This window comes from Columba livia, chromosome 3, assembly GCF_036013475.1.
Source record: "Columba livia isolate bColLiv1 breed racing homer chromosome 3, bColLiv1.pat.W.v2, whole genome shotgun sequence".
Taxonomy (NCBI): domain Eukaryota; kingdom Metazoa; phylum Chordata; class Aves; order Columbiformes; family Columbidae; genus Columba; species Columba livia.
The window spans coordinates 120,183,123-120,196,065 of NC_088604.1; the positions used below are offsets into that span (position 1 = coordinate 120,183,123).

A 12,943-nucleotide genomic window follows, 5' to 3' on the forward strand; every position below is an offset into this window, starting at 1 on the left:
AGAAATATTCAAACTGCCTTTTTTTTGTTTCTTTTACCATCAAAGAATAGATTTCTTTTTCCTGGTGCCTCTGCCTCTTTTGATCCTGCCCGGCTTCACCTCTTGTATCTATTCTCTTTCAAACAAAGCATGTTTAAAACTTCCTTTTAAGCCCTTTTCATGTTAAGAATTACATGGAAAATTGGATTTTCCACTGAAGTTCCATTGGAGGGCCAGCTAATGTGAATTCCTAAGGCACAACAGACAAAGAAGAATTTACCAGGTATTGTTCCTGATGGTTTTGTTAGATCGGTACCACCTAACGCTGCTTGTTTGAAGCAGAGATAAACCGATATTGCCACAGGAGTCTTAGTTTTTGCACATCCATCTCACTTCACTTGAACTGTGCAACCTGAACGTTGTGTTTTTCTATCCCAGCTCTTCCAATCCCCTCCTGTCCCTGGAGTCTATTTTGGACCAAACTAACTGATGTTGGTTTTTTTAAGCACCATTTCCATAATTTGCTTTTATTGTTCTATCATTCAACAGTTGTAGAAGGTGTGCGAGTGGATTTCTTTTAACCATTTTTTATTTCACAAGGTGGTACAATACAGCAGAGTACCTGCCAATGACACTTTGCAAGTACATAAGTTTCAGCTACGTTTCTTCAAAACAAGGCGTGTGTGGGTACGTGCAGCAAGACGCTGGAAGTTTCACAGAGCCATGTAAGAAAAATTCATAACTAACTAGTGCCTTCAAAGGCATTTCTGGAGTTGGAACGGCATCAGGAATCTGCTTGTTTACGTAGGGAGCTGTGGAGATTGCAGCATGTTGGTACTGCCAACAGATAGGATGATTAGTGCTAAAAACAATATCATCATTTAGATAAGCCTGCTCCTTCTGATAGCTGCTATTGAACTCAACTTGAACTTGAATGCTCTCGGCTTGGGAACTACAGTTAGAATTCCTAAAACAGCCGCAAAGACCGAAGGAGAATAAGATTTGATTGATAAAATGGATGCCTGTATCAAATATGTAAAGTCCCTTGCTTATACCCGAAGTTCCTTACATCTCCAAGATCCTTGTTTCTCGAGCTAGCAAAGTGCGCACTGCCGCGCTGTGCACTCACTACCCCAAAAAATAACAATTCACCTCTTGCATTATGGAGTAGGGTTGGATGTGACGTAGTTTACGCTCCGCGCGTGGCTTTGCTTGCTGTGGTGATGAGCGTTTGTCGGGCAGATAACTAACCGGTTGAAGATGTGCCAACATGCAAAAAAGAATCTCACTTTTCTTGTAGGAACTGTTTTCTGAGTCTCCTCAGAACAAAAGCTGGTTCTTATAGTGTGCTCTGCAGCAGGAGTTTTAGGTAGAAGTTTGTGTTTTCCTTCGCAGGGTCCCGGCAGCCGCTGGTTTAAGTGCTGTGAAAAGGCTTGCAAAGATTTAATGAGCGATTCTTCAACTTCCTAATTAAAAACCACAATGAGCTTTCAGGCCTTTATTTCCCTGGTATTACAGGTTGTAGCAGTAATATTTTGTTCAGTCAAGCCTAGCTAAAGGAAAATGCTTATGAGGTTTCCAAGGAGAGAAATAAACAAAATGGAAATGAATAGGGAACTTGGAACTTTTAAGTGTACGTAATTAAGAAAAAAAAAATACATCCTTCAGATAATTCTGGAAACTATTAGGAGATATTCATAATTCATAACCAGTTGTTTGGTTTTCTTTCAAGCAAGGGGGCAGCTTTACATCAAACACTGACTAGCTTTTCCATTAACTTAAATAAACAAAACAGTATGCTTCAAGTTAAGTGAACATCTCTTCCCGCCCCCCCCCCTTCTTTTTTAATAACTTGTTGAATTAGAAATAAGAACAAGACATTTACTTTCAAATAGGAAATTAGTTTGCATGCTATTTCTTCATGTTAAAAATACTTTGGAACACTCACAAAAACAATGTTAAGCTGAATTTATGGAAATGTTCCATATCAGTTTTGAAGATGATATGCCAGATGTCGGGGGGAACGCTTTCATCTGCAATAATGGAATAGTTTAATCCACCCTTGTTGTTTTTGAGTATAGTCCAAGTGTATTGGTCATCATGGGTGGGTGATCCTTGCTTGGGCAGGCATGAACCAAAAAGCACAAGTTGTTAGACCTCTAGCATAAAGTCACAAGAAAGCAACAGCAGGAAATACTCTGCTGAAAGGAAAAATAAGCTATCGCAATGTAAATCAGAAAGTTACCATCATGACAACTCACATTTCGAAGTGCTCCGAGACTTGCATATACATTCCGATAATTCAGTGCAGTGTAACTTGAAAGCAACCGTGGTTTCATTTGTGGCCCCTGCAGAAATAAAGCCAAAAATACAAATTTTAAATTAATAGAGATCAATCAAAAACATAGCGTATGTTTCTTTTTGATGAGCAGGAAGGCTAATATTAACCTTGTGGTCTTCTGTTGGGGGAAAGAGTGCTCTTCCCTTTGAGAAACTTCAAACACAAAGACCTACATATTAATACCAGTGTTCTTAAGAATACACACTGAAGTAACATCGGGTAAAAATACTATTGTTAGATGTCTTTTGGGAGTCATTTTGTGGCTTTATATCAGACTAACAGTGTTGTCACATTAGCCATACCGCTCTTATTTGTAATAATCATTTTAATTACTGTATGACTTGAACAGTGTTTCATGTGTCACATTAATTGCACTCCCCCTGGCTGCGAATCGCTAATGAAGTGTATCTGTTTATCAGAGCGCATTCCTACAAGCTGTGTTGAACCGTGGCTTGTGCTGGTAGGGGCCTGGAAAAGCACCAAGAGAGAGCTGGAATAGAGCACGAGGCTTTTTAAGTCGCCAGCCCATCCCCGGCACGGACAGGAGCAGAACCCGCGTTTGGGCACCGATTCCGGTTGAGCACCGGGACCCTGTGGCCACTGAAACGCTGTTCCAAATGGGATGAGTCCAACTATTGTCTTACGTTAAGATACAGTGTAATTGCAGTGTAATTCCAGATCGTGTGGCATACGCTGGAGAAGGAAGGTGGCATCACAGCTGGAGGCAAAGTGGAGGAGAAAGGAGTAATGCAGCAATTCAAAGATTCATTCATTTTTTTCCCCCCTTTTCAGCTGCCTGCCACTCCCAAACAAACATGTGGGAGATGTTCTGGTGCTGAAAGCCATGGCTCACTCCTTTATTTAGCTATTCTGTGTGATATGTTAATTCAGTTTGGACATACCAAAGACAATAGATAATTGTGACAAAGTACTGCAGTCCAGACTTGATTATTACAGCTTGTTAACTCTGTTGAGTAAATCGAGGAAGGATGCTTTTCCTGGACCTTCAGATTCATTAAGTCACTGTAATCGGGGAACTTGCCCAAATTCATGGTAGTTGCTAACACTTTTGCAACCCAAATACAGAAATTGCACAAGGAACTAAAAGTTACACTACATTTTTTTAAACATTTTCTACATTTATACTTTGCATTCCTTCTATTTTGTTGTGCCGTGGTGTCCAGGAGTACTAAAAGACACATCTACGAGGAGTTTGCTTTGCTGTGCTATCCAAATTTGAGAGGGGAAATGTTTCGGCGCACCAAAAGAAGTCGTGCCGTTTTTCATGAAAATCTCATTAATTTAAACATTCTACCTCACATATTTGCTTAAATGTAGGTCTTGGCTCTTACATATATTTTTCCTGTGCAAACAAGTATTTGTGCAGGTTACCTTCGCTCAACTGTGAATACTTGTTACCAGGGCAATCAGTCCAATGTACTTAACATGAAAGGGCCAAAGGAAAATTTTAAAAGGGAAAGAGAAAAACCAGCAATAAAGAGGGAGTTTATGGGCTGCTGCGGAGTTGCACAGAATTATAGACGCTACCTCATGACACTACTGGATAGTGACTGCACTGTTGGAGTGCAGCTCTCCATATTAACAGGTTTTGCCACTCCAGAAGTGAGAAATTTCGCCAAATATTTGGTCTTTTGATACCTACTGACCTGATGTTATGTAACAGATTTTCTGCTGGTATTTACCACCGCAAAGCGCAGCCTCCCAACGCCAATGAGTTAAAAGTTGTCTGGGCATCCAGCCCAGATGAATAACATCCCAAATGTTGAAGGAAGTAGCAAGGGAAATAGAAAAGCCTTTGACAGAAATTGTTGATAGCTTGCGAAGGCTGGGGAGGGAACCAGGGAATTTGGAGGTTGCTAATGTTGTTCCTATGTGTAAGAAAGGATCAGGGAGGATCCAGGAAACGACAGAGCAGTGAGCTTGGCTTCAGTTGCAAGAACAATATAAGAAACATAAATAAGGGACAGAATAGTTAATTTGGTAAAATAAAGTAAGCCCACGCTCATGGGAGAACTAGAGTGTTCTAATTTCTTCAAGTATTTTACCTTCAACTGGTTATTTCTGGAAAATACTACTAAAAAGAGTCTTCTAGAGAGAAGGGAAGCTAATGAAGTGGACAAGAGTGGGAGGTTTTCCAGGACTTTGAAGCTGGGTACCTGCAGTACTGTGTGGTTGATGGTGCGTCTGGTATCAGACTCACTGGTGCCGCTGCTTACGTGGGAGGCAGCGTTTGCAGTGCAGATGAATCTCCTAGAAAAATACACCAAATCATTTGCTGCTCTCACTCATACTGAGAACTCAAAAAATTTAAACTGATTAACTAAAATATTTATTGTTTACATTCAAAACAAATGGAGAACAGCTTGGCTGGAGCCAGCGACAAGTGCAACCCTGACATCAGTGGAATCGTTCTGGGTTTAGACGTGTAAAAACCATTCAGAAGCTGGTCCACTGGTGCTGCTCAGTGGGCGCAGCAATAAGAATGTGAATCCCATAAGGTCATGCGGAGAGCCCTCTTCTTGATCTGGTGGGATATTCTGCTTACAAGGTTGCTACAGACCAGAATCGAGAGAGCAACCTACAGACATTTTGTGACATGTTTGAGCAGATGAATGCATACACAAAGGAGAGCATGAAGATGCTGTAGTAAATCACAGAGTGCAGTGAGCAGCAAGAAGCCGAGCACTTTAGTCCCAGGAGTAAAACTTACTTAAGTTAGTTAAGAACACAGTTCTCCAGCTCTGAGTACAACATGCGGGTATGAGCTAGAGGAGGAAAGGTTTAAGTGGCTTAAATAAGATGAAGGATAGATTTGTGTTGCATTTTTTTTCTGCAAAAGCACTGGCGAAATGCATCTTGTGAATTTATATACTTCTCATAATGATACCAAGAAAATTGCAGAGATTAAGCTGTTGCATAAGTGAGCATGAGTCAGGGGGTTTGGGAAAAATGAGTCACAGCGTGAAGGGAACAGAGCCAGGTTTGTAGCTCAGAAAGGAAGACTAGGAAAGAATTTTATGGATGTAGATAAGAGCCTGACAGAATGGATTTGCAGTAGAGAGGCAGAAAATCTAACTAGCTCTAAACCAAGGTACCGTACACTAGATTTAGAGAAAGCTATAGCTAAAAAGCAGGTCAGGCAAAAATTTTGTACACAACTAGTGGTTGAAATATAGAGCAGGCTGCCAAAGTCAGCAATGGAAGGACATAATTGTGTAAATCACTTCAAGAGGGCGTGCGGGTACATTTTTGGAAAATGAGAGAATCACTGGGTATAGCCATTAGTGAGGCTTGTGGAATTAAAACTATGAAATGCGAGTTGATTTCTATTTTGAAGGAATACAGGAGCAAGCTCTGCTGCCCTCCCCGGCTCTCCCGTTGTTTCTGTAGCGCCCTGCAAACCTCCCGCAGCAGCCTGTGCGAGTCGCAGCGTTCTCTTCACCTGCAGGTAGTGCGCGATAGCAGAGGCTCCCCAGTTCCCTCTGAAGTAGCCCTGGCGGTCAGATTAGGATGAGTCACTGGGGTCTGATGGCCACATGTGCCATAGCGTGCTCGAGGACTCAGAAACATTTCTGCAAGAACAGTGTGGCTTACGTGGAATTTAATGGAGAGACCCGTGTCCTTAATTGTAGTGTTCCTCCCCCCTTCTCTGTTGACCCTCTTTGCGTCAATTGGAGGTTTTTACAGCAGTCATTACTGTAATTTGACAGAGGACCGTACCACCGAACCCCTTTGGGGAGCAGTGAGGTTTGACTGAGCACAAGCCTGCAGAAACAAACAGAATATGAGGGTCAGATAATTAAAGACTGGGTCATGATGCTCAATGGATCTGAGTTCACAGTGTTCAGAGAACATGAATTCTGTGTTTTGCGATCCCCCAAGTACTTGACTTTGACACAGTCACATTCTTTCAGTGCAGTATTCTGGATGTAACACCTAGAAACAACATATAGAAATTGAAGCACTCAATCCAATCACATTTCACATTTTTTAAAAAATATTTGTAATAATTTAAAGTACAAATAATAAGTCCCATCATAAGTTTGCTTTTGAGTGGCCTATTGAAAGACTACACTGTCATCTGAGTTCAGTTATTACAGTGATCGAGACACTGAAGGTAGCTCAGCTCCATTTTCAAGTCAGATGGATCTACAAAAGGATAGTTAGAGACACCCAGGCTATTTCAAAGGAAATTTTCCAGCTCTGTAGACTGTAACTGTCCAGGGAATAACTGTCTGGGAATAAAAATCTGAGCAACATCTTAGATCAGACTCAAACATACAGTGAGTTTAAGAATTAATCTATATTTCAAAGGCTGCATGCACCAATAATCAAATACCATTCAGGTTGCTCAACAATTTAATACAAACTTACAGCTCCTGTTTATCTATAGTGAACAGCACATCCTTTTAAAGCCTTATCCGAGATTAGAAAATACAAAGAAAAAAGGAAGGGTGATGTTAAAAGATCGTTTTCATTACTGGTTACCAAACTAATTTCAGTTACCTGCCTGGGTGAACAAATGGATGTGTAACATCTAGAAATGAAGTTTAAACAAAGCTGATGAGGAATGAGTTGAGAGTGTGTTCAGGTATCGTTTACAAGATACTTGCTCAAGGTAGAAGCTTCAGCTCTGGCATCAGTTGCTGAAACATTGAGGGAAACAAACTTTATCGTGATGACACTACGCTTGGAAAAGGGGATGCAGAGGCAAGATGCTCAAGAATGAGCTTGTAAAAGCCCATTATTTTCTTTCTAGATCTGTTTCTTATACTGCACTCATCACTGTGGTATCTTGAGTGCTTTCCAGTAGTGCATTAAGCAACATGACAAACATCTGTCACATGTTTGTTCTCTCACCCTCTCCCCAGAGAGACAAGTGTGTGCAGTGGAGTGTCTTGTTTTAATTTTTTTAATTATTATAAATACACATGCACGTAACACACATTATTAAACATTTGTGCTAGAGAGGGAAGGTCAGACAAATGTATCTTGCTCTTAGGGTTCGAGCTGGTGCGCTGGGTCATGTTCCTGCAGGAGTTTGTCACAGCCCAGCCCCAGCTTGCTGTCCCCATGGATGCCACATCCCTCTGGGCAGGGCTGGCTGTAATAGTCAGGAACCAAAAGTTTGGATTCCAGATATCCTAATTTACCGGTCACACTTAAGTCCAGGGATTTTGTCAAGAAAGATCAAATGGAATGAGATGGAAGGACTTAAGGAAAATCACAGGCTTCGCATAACCACCCTCTCATCCTAATATCACTGCGCCCGATACAGACCAACAGCAGGAATTGATGCAGCTTCCAGGTCACTGCCACAGAACCAGAGGGCACCGTGCAAGTTACAATAAACAAGCTAGGCATCTAATGGATTGGAAAAGTTCGATGTAAACGGGAAAAAGAAGTTCTTAGAATAAGGGAATGAAGACCTGGGAGTTACTGATTTCCATACAGAAGGGACATAACTGAGAAAACAAGCTGGAAGCTTCGGATCAGTCAGACCCCAAACAATTGCAGACAGTCTACCCAGTCAAGAGCCGTGAACACATAAGTGGGAGTCCCAGATCAATATTGGCACCCCCAGTGTAAGATTATGCTGTTTTGTATGAGAGAGGCACGTACGTGTGTGTATTAGTAGATAACTACCCCTCTGTCACCCCAGAGAAAAGTGGAGCTGATGTGCCTCATCCCGAGGAGACCTCCAGCATCGACGTTGCTCCTTCCTGCAACTTCCACTCCTCTAGCGCTCTAGTAACTCTCAGGACAGTTAGAAAAAAGACTGTTTCTCTAATGGAGGATGATTCAGGTCACATCGAGTGCCAAGAAGCTGAAGACTTCAGTCTGGGCCTCACGCACCAAAGGCACAGATAGAGAGATCTGTGCAGCGGCATCACATTGCAAAATCCACCAGTGCTCCTTTCCACACTCCACGAGGGCTGGGCTGCTTCTGGTATCACACCAATACAATTCACATTTGGCACCACTTTCCGCACTGAAATCTTCCCCTCACTTCATCACCCTTGTATCAGTCACAACAGTAGACATAGCTGTAATTATTGCAATACTAGAGATTGCAGAACCGAGTGTTGCAGCACGGAAACCTTTCTAGCTGCCTGTTTTTCTCCTCCCACAATGTTTTCCTTGAAGTACTTAAACATGATCTTCAGGCCATCAGCCTTCCTCTGGCCTGCCTAGGGACTCGCATCTCAACAAAAGCCATCCAGGAAAACCAGCTGAAATAGCAAAAAGCACCATGAAGACGCAGTGACACCACTGACAGAGCTCTCCTTAAGTCCACCCACAGTACGCCACATACCAAGATGCATTTTCCTGCCATGTAGCAGCCAGACAGGACATGCAGTCACAGTTAATATGCAAGCCAGGTTGGGATCCCAACTGCAGTAAGCTTAGGAAAGCTCTAAAGGACTCCTTGAAACAAGTCTCAAGAAAAAGTTGTTCTTCTAAACACAGATTTGTGTGGCCACAACATCAAATCCTCCAAGAGTTTCCAAGAGAGGAGGCAGCTAGCAGTCAAACACTACTTGGGAATAATTGTTCTTCTTTCAAACAGAACTTACCATTGAGAAAAAATCAAAGACCCTGAGTGCATAAGTCAGACCAGTCTGCTTCATTTTAGCTGGAGTAGCTGCTTATTCCATAGAAATTAAGCTAAACAGAAATCAAGCCATGGATACAAATGGCGTTTTAACTAATCCATCTAAAAAGGTAACTCATGTTGCGGTTACTCATGTATGAAGTTCCTAAAGAGCAAATAAAGCCTTTGTTCCAGTTTACTCTGCAAGGAAAAGGACTTGAGCTGCATGAGAACTAGAGCCCCCTTTTCAGCTTTTGTAGAAAGCAGCAGTGCACGCGAAGCCGGGCGAAGTCTCTGCAAGACTCGCTGTGAGCTGGGCCGTGCTCTGGCTCCCGCGGTTAACGATGTGTCGGGCTGGTACGAGCCAGCCGGCTCCGGTCCCCGAAAGCCTTTACACCTGAGAATGCGCTTTTCAGCCGCGAGGACAGAGCGACGCCGTCAGCACGTCCTGCACCGACACGGCAGCCTCGGGGCCGACACTGTGCAGGAATGCAGAGAGCAGCCTCACGTCAAAGGACTGCTTCTTAGCCTGTCAGATAAAGAGAAGAGAGATGTAAAATATTTGGACGTTTGGGGAAAGGGCAAACATTGAGAATTAATTCAAACTGTTGATGGTTTATTTTTTTCTTGAATCTTGTGGTCGAAATTGTTTTCATTTGCTATGAGAAAGAATCCATCATTTTTTCCAAAGCACCACCCAGAATCTGCCACTGGTGATGTTCTAACGTCCCCAGTGCCTATACAAATAGAGAGGTCAGCTGAGATTTGTAAACTAGAGATCATAAGTTTTAAGGAATTTGTTTATTCAGCCTCAAGTCTCCAAATTGTGTACAACGCCAAAATTAAAAAGCCCTTTCACTGTACTGTGTCAGGTTACAATTAAAAGCTCTCCAGCATTTTGGATGTTCAGATGAGAAAGCAAATTGTAATTCCATTTTAAGCAACCTATTTGTCAGCACATGCAGTTTAATTATCATTAAGTACCTCCAGCAGTTATAATGAATAGGCAAAAATCAAAATGTTTGGTTTATACTTGTATAAACTTGCATTTAGTGCGAACTAAAAGCTGCCTGAATTACCCTGAAGAGTATCTGTCTAGTCTTTGCATTTTTAGCTGTGCTGTTCAAATCCAAGCATACAGAAACTGTTTCTATGGCTTTAACAGATTGACCGAATTAGGGGAATTTCCATGGGAATGACAAGAGGCAGATCTCTTCCTGATGGGAAGGCCACCACCGACCACGTTCCCAGTCCCTGTTCATAGGAACCGTGCAAAAGAGATCACCAGAGGCTTCCTAGTGGTAGCAAAACATGTTTCTAACTCATCTCCTTCTTCAGAGAGGGCTGAACTATGTTTGCTGAAATCTTCCAGAGTAATTCAGCATGAAACAACCAACCAGCATGGAGGGAAGAAAAGTCAAATTATTAAAATATGATAAAAATAGGACAAAGTTTCAAGAAGTTGACAGAAATATTTAGTGATAAGCACAAAGCATTAATGGTATTTAACAAATAAAGTATCTGTTGAAAATAACCATATCTGAAAATATTTCCAAGTGTAGTATATCAGAATTAAAAGCTGCGAGAGTTCTGATAACATTTTATGTCCTGCAAATGGAATAAGCGTTGAGGTGATATCTTTGGAGTATATGGACTTTGCTGCCTTTACCTATAAGTGGCTTGAAGATGGGGAAAGCATTTCAATGGGCTACATATTTAAGCAAACTTTATGACTAATACTACATTTGCTTTTTTTTTTAATAAAGATATAGATGAATGTGCAACTGGAGCCCATAATTGTAGAGCCGACCAAGTATGTGTGAATTTAAGAGGGTCCTTCAGCTGCCAGTGTCCTCCAGGCTATCAGAAACGGGGGGACCAATGCGTGGGTAAGTGTCCTTCTAGACTATTTTCTTTCATTATCAGCTGCAATCTTTGTATTGATTATAAAGTGTATAGGTATGTGTACTGTAAAATAGCTGTATCACTTTGAAATGCAAAGGAATCATCGCTTCATCACAATAATTTATCGCTAAACCATGGAACTAGAAACTGTTTTATGTATAATCAACACTTGGCGTTGAACTTCACAAGATTAATTTTCCTAATAGTTACCATTGTGTTTACTGTTTGTGTTGGGGTGTTGCCCAATGTCCCAGATCCAGTCATACATCTACTGTAGCAGCAGACTACAGCGAGTCTTTCCACTGACCTCAGCGAGAGCTGACCCAGAGCTGCAGGACAAAGCTCTGCCTTCACGCAGCCCTAAGCCCGGCTCTGCAGAGCCCCCCTGCACACTCTGCTTCAGTTCTCAGTTTTACGAGCACCAGTGAGGGAGATGGAAACTCTGAATGCAGGTATACGAGATTTGCAACGTACAAACCGCCACACTTTCTACTTTGTGCCAAGATAAACTATCAGCACCCTTGGGACCTATACAAGTACAGCATTAAATTAAATCCAAGTGCAGCGTAAACGCTGCATCTTTCCTGCTCCATCCTCAGTGGGGGTGTTACGCAGAAGTGCCATTTCTCTGTTCCTGCAGCCCTCCTGCTGCCTTTATTTAACACCTCGTCAATCAGGATTTCAACGGATGAATTGCTTTTATAGGCACTCCAGCCTTAAGCCTTAGCTTTGTCAGAGAGAATAAAAACTACTATGAAACAAGAGAATCAAATATACACATCATGAGCTGGTGGTGTAAGGGGTGGTCTTGAGTAAGACACACAATGGGTTTTATGCAGCGTGGGAGAGAAGCGTTTGGTATGAGCGATCTGTTTAAGAATTTTTGTCATTTTTAATCTCTTGCAAAAGCCTTGCAAAGGTGATTGGTAGTCGGCGCCTACCGAGAGCTGCAGGAAGGAAACTGGGGCTATTTGGGTACACACCTAGACTAACTTACATTTCTGGGCATGGTTCGCTCTTCAGGGTGCTGAGCCAAGGCTGTAGAAATCAACCCAAAACTTCTTCCCTCTTTCCCAAAAGATGTTGATCAGGCCCTGAACTGACAAGTGAATATAAACACAGATGTATTTTCTGTTTCTCAGTTCTCTGTGCAAGAGTGGGATGAGTCGTTTGGAATGTAGGTGGAATAGTTTTGACAGGTCATTGATTTTTATGTTTTTTAAATCTAGATTGGGTTTTAGAGCAGGCAAAGTATATTACTGCTGTGCAATAGCACTCAATGTCAGGACCTATGGTACTACCTGAAAGTCTTGCAGGACACATTTACAGCACTCAAAAGAAAAGCAGCAGAAGGAAACACCCTTATATCTACATGGGAATACATTTAAGCCCCTAAATCTCTACGTGAACATGTCTGGAAAGTGAAGTTTTCCCTCTCCTATTTAGGTCAAAACCAAGAATAACACCTGTGTTACATATTACACACTGACCTAAATTATAAGTACATCCCTACACTTCGTCCTGTCAGCATTTCAGAATAAAGCCCGTCTTTGGGGATTTTGTAACCACTTAGCCAGAAAATGTTCTTGGGGCCAGATCTTGATAGAGTTCTCCATATGGGCGGAAATGTTTCGCAAATTTGAAAGAAATTTTTCCAGACTATTTTGGCTTCAAGGTAGAGGGAGAAAAGGACTCATTTCTAACAATTGATTGATTTAAATCTAAATTCACTCATTTCTGTCTTTTTTTAAGATTTTTTTTTTAAATTTGCTTGTTCACATGTTGCAAAATTAGTCTTTCCAGACCAAAAGAGACCGCAGATAGAATGAATTGTTTGCCAGCACCACTTCAAACAGAAGATTTGGCCGAATTATTTAGATGATGCTTAGCCCTGAGATTTGCATGGAGCTGATGTGCCTAATCCCGCAAGGAAAGCTCCCACTGAATTAGAGTCAGATCCTGGAAGCATTTCTGTGCATAAATGCGGTGCCTACACAAAGCTATGTCTATATTGTATAATCAGGTCTTTAAACAGCAATTTGTAAGAGCTTAGTCCTGGAAAAGATCTACTGTGTCTCCTAATTTATTCCATTTCTACTTCT

The 12,943-nt window shown here is 41.7% G+C and overlaps 2 protein-coding genes across 4 annotated transcripts in view; one reads left to right on the forward strand and one right to left on the reverse strand.

Annotated features, from left to right (window-relative positions):
• CCDC85A (coiled-coil domain containing 85A) overlaps positions 1–12,943 on the reverse strand; it is a 284,415-nt gene that overhangs the window by 239,979 nt on the left and 31,493 nt on the right. Inside the window, exon 3 of the mRNA XM_065059376.1 lies at positions 2,241–2,327. The gene's annotated coding sequence lies outside the window, so the exon portion shown is untranslated. The remainder of the gene's footprint in view (positions 1–2,240; positions 2,328–12,943) is intronic.
• Positions 1–12,943, forward strand: part of EFEMP1 (EGF containing fibulin extracellular matrix protein 1) — a 45,504-nt gene that overhangs the window by 22,138 nt on the left and 10,423 nt on the right. For all 3 annotated transcript variants that reach the window (XM_065059380.1, XM_065059379.1, XM_005513152.3), the window contains exon 5: positions 10,703–10,825. In XM_065059380.1, the coding sequence (XP_064915452.1) occupies positions 10,703–10,825 (123 nt within the window). The remainder of the gene's footprint in view (positions 1–10,702; positions 10,826–12,943) is intronic.